This window comes from Malurus melanocephalus, unplaced genomic scaffold (genome assembly GCF_030028575.1).
Source record: "Malurus melanocephalus ecotype Western Australia unplaced genomic scaffold, MMel_1.1 scaffold_169, whole genome shotgun sequence".
Classification (NCBI taxonomy): domain Eukaryota; kingdom Metazoa; phylum Chordata; class Aves; order Passeriformes; family Maluridae; genus Malurus; species Malurus melanocephalus.
In genome coordinates this window covers 431,187-443,248 of record NW_026623401.1, presented here as the reverse complement: position 1 = coordinate 443,248, position 12,062 = coordinate 431,187, and the positions used below count along the sequence as shown (strand labels likewise).

The 12,062-nt window shown below is 45.6% G+C and overlaps 1 protein-coding gene across 2 annotated transcripts in view; it reads left to right on the top strand.

The window, feature by feature from the left end:
* Positions 1-12,062, top strand: part of SMAD3 (SMAD family member 3) — a 68,794-nt gene that overhangs the window by 39,296 nt on the left and 17,436 nt on the right. The window contains exons 2-4 of one of the 2 annotated variants that reach the window (XM_057372294.1): positions 9,890-10,083; positions 10,884-11,018; positions 11,686-11,760. In XM_057372294.1, coding sequence (XP_057228277.1) covers positions 9,890-10,083; positions 10,884-11,018; positions 11,686-11,760 — 404 coding nt within the window. Of the gene's footprint in view, positions 1-9,889; positions 10,084-10,848; positions 11,019-11,685; positions 11,761-12,062 lie in introns of those variants that run through there. The other variant, XM_057372293.1, reaches the window with a different exon arrangement.

Genomic DNA, 12,062 nt, shown 5'->3' with positions numbered 1-12,062 from the left:
CCTCTGTGTATTTTAGAGTAATCACATTTGTTTCATGGAGTTGTTTTTTTGAGGATGGAGTGGGTGTGTGGACCAAAGGCTTAGTCACGAGGGGAGGGGAAAGAAAACTGTCTTGACTTGTGAAGTCAAATATTTGTGACTTATCCCATTGTTTCCCTATCTTTGTGTAGTTTCTCTCCATGTTCACATGCTGTGGAGGGAGCAGTGCTGCTGGGTCTGTGTTTGGCCATTATTCCTGTTCTCAGCACTCCAGTATTCCCAGAGGATTCCTGCTCTTCACACCCTTGCTCTGGTGCTGTGTCACTCACTCTCCAGCCCTGGACAGCCCAGGAAGTATTTAGGGAAGGTGTAGGTAGTGAGACATCTCCCATCAACACAACCTGGAGGGTGCTTAAAACTGGGGATGATTCAGTGGAAAGCCCTCTGTTGTCTGAGTCACTGCTGACCCAGGCACCCAGCAAGTGCATTTTGCTGCCCCAGAGGAGACAGAAAAAGGCCATAATTGAGTGTTACCCCTCTGTGCCTCAGAGGGTTGGTTTGRAGGAGCTGGGTGGTGTTCCTGGGTCTCCTGCCCGCATTTCAGCTGCCCAGTGATTATGGCTTGCTCAGAAGTTGCCCCAGAGCTTTGATTTGGAGCGAGCGGTGGGGGTCTCACGGTGACATCAAAGCGCTGGGATGTTGGTGTTGGCTGTCATGCAGAGTTCTGGTGTCCYTCTCATCCTGGCTGCACCACAGAGCTGGACAGATCTATTTGTGCACTTGCACAATGCTGAAAACACTGAAGGGTTTGAAAGAACTGGAAATGGTTTTGTCTTCTCTGGATTTCCGTTCAGGGCAAGGCAGAGGGGTGTTGGGATGTTTCCTCAGGCCAGGAGGGATCTCTCCTGTGGYTTCAAAGAGCTTGCAGGTTTTACCTGGCATTGCCAGGAAGGTGGTGGTGAGGCTTGAGTGGGAGCAGAGGGGAGGAGAGCATTCCCAGCCAGCATTCCTTGCCCCTTTGGAGAGTGCCAGAACCACACAYGCAGCCCAGCCCACCTCCTGTGTGCCTGGCACTGAAGGCACCAGTCAGGAGGGGCCAGCAAGGAAATCGGGAAGAAAAACATCCCTTGTTTCTGGAATTCTGCTGGCCATTTCCCAGCATTTGGCTGGCTGTGACACTGTCCCCCTAGAGCAGCTGCCAGAGACTCCAGGTGCCTGTCCCCCTGTGTCACCATGGTTGACAGGAGGCAAGGTGAGGTTGGCATGAAAACCAAAAGCAGCTTTAAAATGTGCTCTGGCCTTTTCAAGTACAAATATTTACCTGTGAGCCTGCTTCCCTCCTCATTCCCTCTCCTTGGCAAGCTCCAGATCTGTTTTAAGCATTTATGCAGTGAGGTTCCCAGGATGTGAATATCAGATATTCTTTTAAGTTTGGAGGCAGGGAAGGTGGATATGACACAGGAAAGGTACCTGAAATGGCTCTCTGTTCCTTAAATGTGAGCTTGGATGCAGTTGGTATTTTCAGCTCTTCGTAGTGGACACCTCATGGAAAACTTYTGAAAAACATCTCATTTGGGAACAATTCTGTGTCCTTTGGTGGTTGAAAAGTGACCTGTTTTCATGCCTTTTTTTTTTTCTGGACTGTTCTTTAATCACTTCTTGCCTCAAGCTTTTATTACTACTGACATTTACATGAAAATAAGATACTTGTTTATGTTCATTGCAACCACTTGCTTTTTCCTGCTGCATTTTATGTCACCCCAGCTGGATTTCCACGGAGCAATAGCCATGATCAAACCCTCACAGGAAGGCCCCTGTGCACGCACAGGCTGAGATCCTGTTTGGGTGATAAGAGTGACTTAGCGTGATCCTGGGGCTTTGGAGAGCTCTTATTCATGGAGCTGCTCTCCCACACATCCTGCATTAGTCAGAGCTCAGCGTTGGAATTAGCCATCCTCGTTCCAGGAGCACCAGGGCAGGCAAGAGTGAAGAAGAGAGGGAAATGGTGTACGCAGACAGCAGCCCCACAGAAAAATCACTTTTTTGGTGGAGAGAATCCCTCATCTCTTGCAGCACAGGGAAGATAAGATAATCTTCCCCCCCCCCCTTTCCTCAAAGTGTTTCAGTTTTTTAAACCATAATCTSTAGTTTAGGGAAGCAGAATTGGGCTGCCATGAATAAGATAATTATCTTGGCCAAAGGGGTGGCTGAGGGAGTGACTTCTGCTGCGAGTGGCAGCCTAAAAACAACYCTGCCACTGCTCTGGGGAGTTACAAGAAGAAAGGAGGCTTTCAGGTAGGCCCCATACACAGCTTCCTTTTTGCTGCTGAGAGTTTCAGGTGGGGGAAGAAAATATATTTCAGCTGAAGCTTTTTCCACATCTCTGATCCAAAGAATTTTCTTTTCTTATTGTACAGAACCAGCCYCCAAATTTAACTAGAAACCCAAAGGGCCCAACCAGCACCTCCTGTCTTCCCTCAGCCTCCTCAGAGGTGTTGTGAAAGCTGATTATGAGACAGAGAAGTTTACAAAGTGCWTCCTCCAAACACAGCCGGCCTCTTGCAGAGTCTCTGATTTCTCTGGTAATTACAGGCAGAAGAGACTGTAAAATATTAACTTGTGTGAGCTTTTAATGAGGCATTTCATCTGAGATCTGCAGCGTTCCCCCAAGACATCCCACTCTTTTGGGTTTGCTTTTGGAGCTGGATTACTTCTGCATGGCTGATGACTCACAGTGGAGGAAGTCAGAGTTGTAAAATTACCAGAGCCTTCCTCCACTACCCCTCTCACCTCAGCACACACCTGCTGTTAACTCCTTGTGGAAACTCCACGTGGAAACTCCGGGGTTTGTTTGGGTAGCTCTGTGTCATCAGGATTAGGGAGGGAAGCCTGTGGGAATCTGCTCYGGGATGAAGCACGCAGGGCTGCACATGGGAAGTGATTCACCCAGAACTGATTCACTACRGTGCTGGGGCTGGGAAAGCTCATTGGAAAAGAGAGGTGGATGATTCTTTGGGAGAAGGGGAGAGACTGATAAGGAACCCTGAAAGTGTTTTGGAAGCAAATTGTGTTTTATTTAAATCTGCTTAATGGAGACCAGATCCTCACATGGAGCGTCCAAGTGTGGGATGGATCCCAAAGGATATCCCTGCAGAGGGGCTGGGGAGGAGGCTGGAGGAAGTTTGTGGGATCAGGTCCCCTTGTTTGTGGTGTGCTGTTAATTGCTACTGGTTGTGCAAATAATTACATATCTGAGTGGCTGCAAAAGCAGCTTGAAAAGCAGTAGAACACAGAGCCAGTGGGATTAAGGGAAGACTTAAAAGGCCTGTGTAATTCCAGTAGAGCACTGATCTCTGCCTTAAGTTGCTTTTGAAAAYGGGAGATGGGCACTCTGGAAAATTTCACCCTGGATCTCATTATCCATGCGGGGGAGGTCCAAACGCAGATGGCAAACCTGGAAATAGCTGCTTTTCAAATTACAGGAAAAGCAGCAACATTTTCACTGTATAATAAAGAAAATAACAGCAACGAACCTTGAGTAGCCTCAAACTATTCCAAACAAGATAATTGGAGGCTGGAGCACAGGGTATTTTTAGCTATATCTCCTATAAAGTAAACATGYTCTTTGTCCAGGACCACCAGAAATGTTTCCATAAGAAATGTTGGCTTTAGCCCAACTTGATAGAATGCACAAACATTTGTGTGAGGAGCCAGTTCCGACTCTGGTATTTATGTGAAGGTTCTGTTGAAGGCACTGGGAATTGTATATATTGTGAAGGGGAGGCCAAGGGCTTCAAAGTGTCATTTTTTCACACTCCCTCTGATTATCCCCTTTGCTTTTGTTAGCAGACACATATTTGGGGCAGCAGTTCTTGGTGTGAGGGTTCTGTCAAAACACTGTGCAGCACATGAATTTCTTTTTCCTTTCTTTTCTGGGTACTATTGCTCTGGTTTGTCTGGGTTGTATCAGCAGCTGATGCTGATTTGCAGAACTCTCCTGATTTCAGTGAAAATGGGAGGCTTTTTTCGCTGCAGCATCAAGAAGATGCACATAGAAACTGGATATTAAATGTAAATCAGCGTAAGTACCATGGAAGCTAACAGAATAACTGAGTTTTATAGCAGCTTTTTTTACCTTTTTTTTTTCCTTTTTGATTGCCATGTGCTCCAGTAATTCAGTCTTTCTTGGAATGCTTTTGTTCTGAATGCATTCTGGGTTAGGGAAGATTGTCTGAATCTCATTGGCATTTCCAGCCATCCCTTTTTTTCCCCTTACGAAACTGCCCTGCCCATCCAAACATACAGCCCCAGCAGAATGCCTGGAATCTCCTGGGAGRGAGAGAGGAAGTCGCTGGTTTGGTTGGATGAAAGAGTGTTGGGTTTTGGATTTCAGGATTGGAGTTAAATCCGGGATTCTGGGAAGAAATGACGAGCTYTGATAAATGACTTTTCAAAAAGGCACGTTCAGAAACCTCTCCTGTGTCCACTCCCAGCCCCCTTAAGGCTCAAGCACAAATAAATTTCCATGAGTCTGACACAGATTTGGGCCAATAAACTTTGCTGAAAAATAAAAGGACCAGGACTGCTTAGAAAAACTGGGTTTCACATTTAGAAGTACCTGGGATTCAATACCTTCATAAAGACGGCCTCAAATTCCACTTTTATCCCTTATTTTCTACAGAGAAAAGGCAGAAATATTGGTATGSATATTAGAAAGTTTGGAAGTGGGTTTATGATTAAGCTTTAATGAAGCATTAGGATATWTTCTGTCCTTTCTGGAGTAGGAGGGTGTGTGGTTGGGCCTCTCTATTTTCTGTGCTCCTGGCTATCAGGAAAATGAGAAGCTGAAAGAAATGTGGGGGCATAAAATTACAAATTGGCTAAAAATAGAGGGGAGTGAGCTGGGTTTGGTAGCCACCAACCAATATCCTGGAGCTGGGGCAGAAACAGGAGGGGTGTAAATAACAGAAATCAGGGGGACAAAATACAGGGGGAAAATAGTTGATGATACATGAGAAAATAAGATCTCTGCATAGCTTTAAAGAAATCTAAATTAATCTGAGGTGTTATGTGAGAGTGGGAGGGGACACAGCTCTGTGGATCCAGGACCAGCAGAGGGTGAGAGCAGCAACAATGGGCAGAGAGTTTATGGTAAACCAATAAAATGTACTTATGTCTGAATGTGAAATGAGACTCTGAAAAATAAGGTCTCAAGGCACCTGCTAAAGAGCTTACTGGAATCTTAATAAATGACTCATGCTGTCATAATCTGATCCTGACATCAACTCCCAGGGCTGGAGTTCTTCAGCTCTGGAGAGGGGGAAGGGGGAGGCTGCAAAGCCTTGGGGAAGGCTGGGGTGGAAATAGGCAGGTAAAAAACCATTTACACAAGAGATATTGATGGTTTTTCTATTATCAGCTCATTTGCCAACCCAGAACCAATAAGGCTTGAGCAGAATTCTGCAGCACCAGGAGAAAATGGGAATTGCTCTTCACCTTTAAAATCTTTGCCTGATGCTGTAGATGGTTTTGCAGAGGATGTGTGGTTTCCTTCTAGATCCAAAGGAGGGTTTTAGTGGGAAGAGAAAGCTGATGAGAGAGTTACCAGCACAAAATAGGGGTGAATGAGATGAATTCCTCATTCCTGCTCTTGGCTCTGCCACAAACTTTGCTTTGGGAAAATCCTTTAACTCCATTTGTTTGAGGGCAGTAAAAACCCTCTCCATAGCGATTACAAATGACATGTTTGTTAATAATTTTAATCTTCTATGAATCCAAAACAGGAGTATTAATTACTAGTTTATTCTCTGGCAGTACACTGCCAACCTCAGCTTGACACAGGGACTTCTATTTCTAGAACTTGAATGACACCACTGTTCAAAGTGCCCCATAAATTGGAAAATTCAGCAATGCTGAGCAAATTGAGGGGAAAGAGATGGCAAAGGATCAGCTTTGGAGTCACAAATGTGCTTCATGGGTCATTCTTGTATTCCCTCTTGTTGATTTGGCCGCTGCTGAGGGGAAGTTGAGATTTTATCCAGGTGCTCAGTGAAGCCCTGTGGATATCGCAGAGCTCTGCACCCAAAAGCCAGATTCTGCTACAAAATAAATGCTGATTCTCCTGCTGCAGCCCAGAGGCAGGGCCAGTAAGGAGCTACTTACTGTGTTYTGTGTTTAGCAGAAAATCACAGCCTGTGGCTGCAGTTCTGGGTGAATTTTAAAATAACTGGCAACTTATTAGTCATGGGTTTCAAACTCAGCTCCTGCTCGTGGTTTTTCAAATGAATAACTGAAACTTTTCCTTCCTGWTTGGTTTTTTTACTTCTTTACCCCTTTTTGCACATGTTGGATACTTGAGTTTTTCAGGCATTTTGCTCTCTTGGAAGATTAATGAYGGGGATATAAAACTGATGGGGAAGGGAAGGGATTGGATCTCTGATGGAGTAAATCTGAACTTTTCSAACCTTGGCAAAAATATTTCATTGCTTAGATCACTTTGCTTAATTTGCACGCCTGATTTTTGCACCTCTGATTTCAGTTTTGCTCTAAAGGAGAATGGGTGCAAGGAAGAGTTTCCRTATCCATCTAAAAATAGCTGCAAAATGCTCAAAGAGGAACAAATAAAATAACCAAAATCTTTCAGAACGGGGGGGTGGGGTTTTTGTCTTTCGCAATCCAGGATCTTACAAATTGAAAATGGTTAAAAAAAGCAACCACCGAACAAGCCCAACAGAAAAACCCCAACAACAACAAACCCCAAACAGCCAGAAAAAAGCCCCAATCAGACCTGGAAATCAAATTCAGGTTGCRCAATGTTCTCTTGTTTAATCCTCACTCCTTTTCAGAGTGTTGTTTAAAAATAAAACTTCAATGTTTCTGTCACTCTTCTTCCCTCCTTTCTCTGGTTTTGCTATTAAAGCCTCACCATTGCCCTCTGCTCTTTGAGCAGCACTTGGACTGTTGGAGAGGCAGCTTCATGGGGTGAATTTTCCTTGGAAATGCCTTGTAAGGATGGATCCATCCTGAAGGGKTTTTTTTGTTCTCAAGGATGCAGTGTAGAAATGCTTGGGTGACAGTGTCCCACCAACATAAATGATGCTGATTTTTTTGAGAGAACCATTGAGTACTAAATTTTGGGCCAAAGAATTTTGGTAATTTAAAAATAATCCTGTTAAATAGTGTGGAATAATAAATATATCTATGCAGTTGTACAGGGAGAGCTGCTCTGCACAGGCTGGTTCAAGGMAAGGTAAAAGGGACGAACAATTCAGAATCCCCAGGGAAATTTGAATGTTAGGTAGGTTCTGCTAATTTTAATGAGGCCTGAAGGTGCTGAGCTCTTGGATGGTTTGGAATCAAGCCTTTGGGGTCAGCCTGTGCTTCGGAACAGGACCAGATAAGGGAAGAAATTGTGTGTTCCCTTAAGTTTATTATGGGATGGCTCTGCACAGGGATGTGGGACACAGGTTGGGGTCACCCCGGGGCTGCCTTGAGCAGAGCACAGCTCCTCTCATCTCCTGTCCCACCTCAGCCACACCAGGTGTTTGTTCTTCTGGACAAAATGCTCCTGGAAGTGTGAGGCAGGACAGCAGGAAGAACTGGGGCTGCCCAGTTTGTTCCTCAGCCACACGTTCCCAAGAACGTGCAGATGATGCTGTTTTGTCCCAAGTCCCTTAATGGGGAGCCTGAGGAGAGATTTCACAACCAGAAAAATTTAACGAACCCTCAGGGCTTTGGGGAAATAGAATTCCTTTTACCTTATCTCCTGATAGAGGGGAGAGGGGAGAGGGGGAGGTGGTTGGATTTGAACATAAACCAGATGGCTCAGTCGTTTAAAAAAGTCTCTTTAGATAAGATTGCAGAGAATTCCATCTCTTTCTGTGCTGTGGGCAGATCCATGGCAGAGCCCTGGGATGATGGGGAGAAGAGCCCTTTCCCCTCCAGCTGACTGGGAAGTTTGGTGTTGGGCAGTGTAGGGAGAGCCCCATCCTTGGAAACAATCCCAAAGTCAAACACATATTGTGTTAATCCTCCACCTCAGCTGCTCAACCCAAATCCACACTGTCCATGTGCTGATGGAGACTGAGAGCAGGAATAACACCTCCCACAGCTCTGTCTCCTGTGGGGTGCTTGGAATAATCTCTCTCAGTCTTCTCTTTCTCTTTTTTCTTCACCTGGATGCAAGATATGCTGCCAAGCAGGCAAAGGGAAGGGGAATGGAGAAGCACTCCTGGTTTATTCCTTGTTCCAGCCTCCTCTCTTTTTGCAAAATTTAGTGACTATTTTCATGCTTTTCACATATATTTATAAAATTTTTTTCCAGCCTGATTGGTTTTGCGGTTACATAAATCCAGTCTTTGCTCCACTGAAATCATCACCAAAATTCCCATCTTCCCCAGAAGCTCAGGTCTAGCCTCTGGCACTCTCCTTGGGAATATTCCACTAATTTTGACTGGAATTAGTTGTGTTTTGCCTTCGCTGTTGTTGTAGCAGTGTTTGCAGAGGTGTGTGTGGTACCCAGCTTTGCCAGAGGAGCTTTTGGGAAAACTCTCTTAGTGCAGCCAAGAGGAGCAGAACCTCTTTGGAATAATTGTTTGTGTGTTTTGCTTTGGGTTTGTTTTGTTTTTCTAACTCCGCTGCCAACACAAAGAACCAGGGGAAATAATTCCGAGTAAAATTTCAATTTTCTTTGTTTTTTCCTCTCTTTGACAAATTAAAAAAGTGAGGTATTTCATTTCACCAAAGCCCTGAAGTGTTTCATTTGGGTCATTAGGAAAAGCAAGGGAAATGAAGGGTTAGACTTCAAAGGAGGTGCCTGGGGGCAGTTCCCATTCATCCAGGACAGAGGAGACCCTGCTCCAGATTTTTCCTCTGCTGGAGAGGAGTTGAGCACTCATGTTCTGCTTCCCAGGAAGGTTTGCTGGGAAGAGGCTATTCTGGGGTGAGGATGGGATTAGGTGAAAAATGAGCTGGAGGAGACACAGGGTAGATGTAAAAATAAAAGTAAGCGATGCTGTAAAAACTCTTACTTGCTTTCAAGCTGCAACTTGGAAAATGAAACTGGAAGCCTGGGTTGTTTGTAATGAACTTTATATAGATCTAGTAGATAAATTTACAGAAAAGCTATCTATATTGATTTTGTCCCAATGAAAATTCATGGATCTGTGTTTTAAGAGTCAAAGTTTAYTAACACATATTTTAAGTTGTAACAGCTTGACAAGCACAGCAGAGATTGCTGAGAGCTGTGCAAACACCCTGCTTGTTAGGACCCATGTCAGTGTTTAAGGAGTACCACTAAATTGTCGTGTTCTTGCTGGCTGTAGCTTTTGTCTCTGTCTCCGAATCAACCATAAAATTAGTATAAAATTATAAAAAATTCCAGATATCCAAAAGTAAAAATAAATCCAGAGCAGGGTTTTTGTATGAAACAAATATTGTTTGTTGTGGATTCTTCATCTAGTGCCTGAARGGGCTCCAGCAGAGCTGGAGAGGGACTGGGGACAAGGGATGGAGGGACAGGACACAGGRAATGGTTTCCCACTGCCAGAGGGCAGGGAGAGATGGGATATTGGGAAGGAATTGTTTCCTCTGAGGGTGGGGAGGCCCTGGCACAGGGTGCCCAGAACAGCTGGGGCTGCCCCTGGATCCCTGGCAGTGTCCAAGGCCAGGCTGGATGGGGCTTGGAACACCTGGGATAGGGGACATTGTCCTTGCCCTGGCAGGGGTGGAATCGGATGGGCATTAATGTCCCTTCCAACCCAAACAAGTCTGGGATTCCATGATTTTACAGCTTTTGGAAGTAAATCCTTGYGCTGAAGACGGGCACCAGCAGCCTCCTGTCAGTGCCTGTGTTGGAACAGAACCACCCCTGTTAACACAGGCTAACCCCCCTCCTCTCTGCTCCCTGCAGATCCCTGGATGGGCGGCTCCAGGTGTCCCACAGGAAGGGCCTTCCCCATGTCATCTACTGCCGCCTGTGGCGCTGGCCCGACCTGCACAGCCACCACGAGCTGCGCGCCATGGAGATGTGCGAGTTCGCCTTCAACATGAAGAAGGAYGAAGTGTGTGTGAACCCCTACCACTACCAGCGAGTGGAGACCCCAGGTACTGCCCCAGCCCTGCCAGGAAGGGGCATCCCAAGGCCATTTCCAGGCACTGGGTTTGGAAGGCACAGCGGGTCTGTTATGGAGGATAATCCCTTACTGTATGGAGTAGAATAATTTGTGAACCTACACTCAGGGGGAAAATATYGTTGGGAATCAGTGAAATCCAAGTGAGCAGGTTCCAGGTTACCAGAGTGGCACTGTGTGCACGTAAGCAACTCATGCACAGCAGGAACTGTGGCATTGTTCTCTGCATCCTTCACTGCTGGTGCTAAGTTAAGGATAAACTCACTATAAAGTTGAGCTGGGTGTAAGAGCAGCTCCCAGCTTCCTGTCAGGAGTCTCCTCCTAACAGGAGGAGTCTTYTCCTGCCTCTGGAAGAGACTTTGATCTGGAGCTGCAGCAGCTTCTGCTGCGTGTCAGCGCAGATCTGCAGAGCCAGGCRGGATGTTTATGCTAATCCCACCTGGCTGCTCCATCCTATGGGAATCTCATTCTTTGGGAATCCTGGGGTGCACCTTCTTTAAAGGGCTTTCCAAGCAGAGCTGTTTCTCTGCCTGGGAAGGGGCAGACAGACCAGGTGTGCTCTGATAAGCTGTATCCCATTCCCAGCTGAGACCTGCTGGGAGCAAACAGCATCTTCACCCGCTGCTGTTATTTTAGAAGGAAACCAAATCCTCTCCCACAGGGAGCCCCTTTGTGCTCCATGGATTTAAGGCTGTTACTCCAAAGTGATTTATCCTCCTTTCCTGGCGTTTTAGTCACTTTATTTCAAAGCTGTTCCCTGTTTTCCCTTCCCAGTGCTACCTCCGGTGCTGGTGCCTCGGCACACGGAGATTCCRGCCGAATTCCCGCCCCTGGACGACTACAGCCACTCCATCCCAGAGAACACTAACTTCCCAGCAGGTATCGAGCCCCAGAGCAACTACATTCCAGGTACCTTGTGTCTTCCATACAGGGAGCAGAGGGAAGGGTCAGAGCACGCAGGGAATCCTGGCTGGGTATCCCACACTGGGAATCCTTCTTTCCATTGTTCCCCTGGACTATGGAGTGGGAACCTGTGCAGAAATAGCTGGAAGTTGTAAATGTGGGCACTCACCAGTGCTGTTCATAGCTTTGTTTTGTTCATTTTAAACTCACCCCTTCGTTCAGTGGTACATCTTCAGTTTATTGGGAAATCTAAACTGAATCTTCCTTTAGCAGGTTTACATTTGAAATTCAGCCATTTTGAGTAAAACTCTCCAAATTTCTGATGGAATTGAGCTCTTCTATTTATGTATCTCTTTTACAAGCAATTTACACCTTATTTGCATGGACAAGTTATGCAGCTGCACTCCAGGAGAGGAGAAATATGTGGACGGAAAACTGCCTCCATGACTTAGAGTTTCATGGGACTGAAAATCCGGATTTTTTTGTTTTCCCCCTCCTCTGTTACAAATAYGGATATCGCTCTGGCTGTGCTGGCTCCTCCCTCCAGCAGCTTGAGAAAGAAAAGTAATAAAAAAGAATTTGGGCTCCTTGTGAATGACAAAGTGATTGTTTTTGGTGCCTAAAATCCAGATTTTTCAGTTGCACTGACAGTGTGATGATTTTATGCCTGCAGAGACCCCTCCTCCAGGCTATTTGAGTGAGGATGGAGAAACCAGTGACCACCAGATGAACCCCAGCATGGATGCAGGTGAGTCACCTTTGGGGTTTTCATTTAGTGGCCTTATCTCAAAGAAAGTTGAATGTCCAGATTTCTTCTTGTTGCCACAAAAAGAAGTTACCCAGTTTGCAATGAGGTTACATAATTTATGTTCACATAATCCATATATTACGTTGGAATAGCCCATATAAATGTTCAGATGTCATGGACTTCTSTCATTATAGGAAAAATGAAATAAATAAAGAAACCAGCTCAGATCAGCRTGAAAGGAAAATTGAAAATGGGCTGCACCACCTGTCAGCATCTGTGGGACCTCCAAGTGCAGATATTTT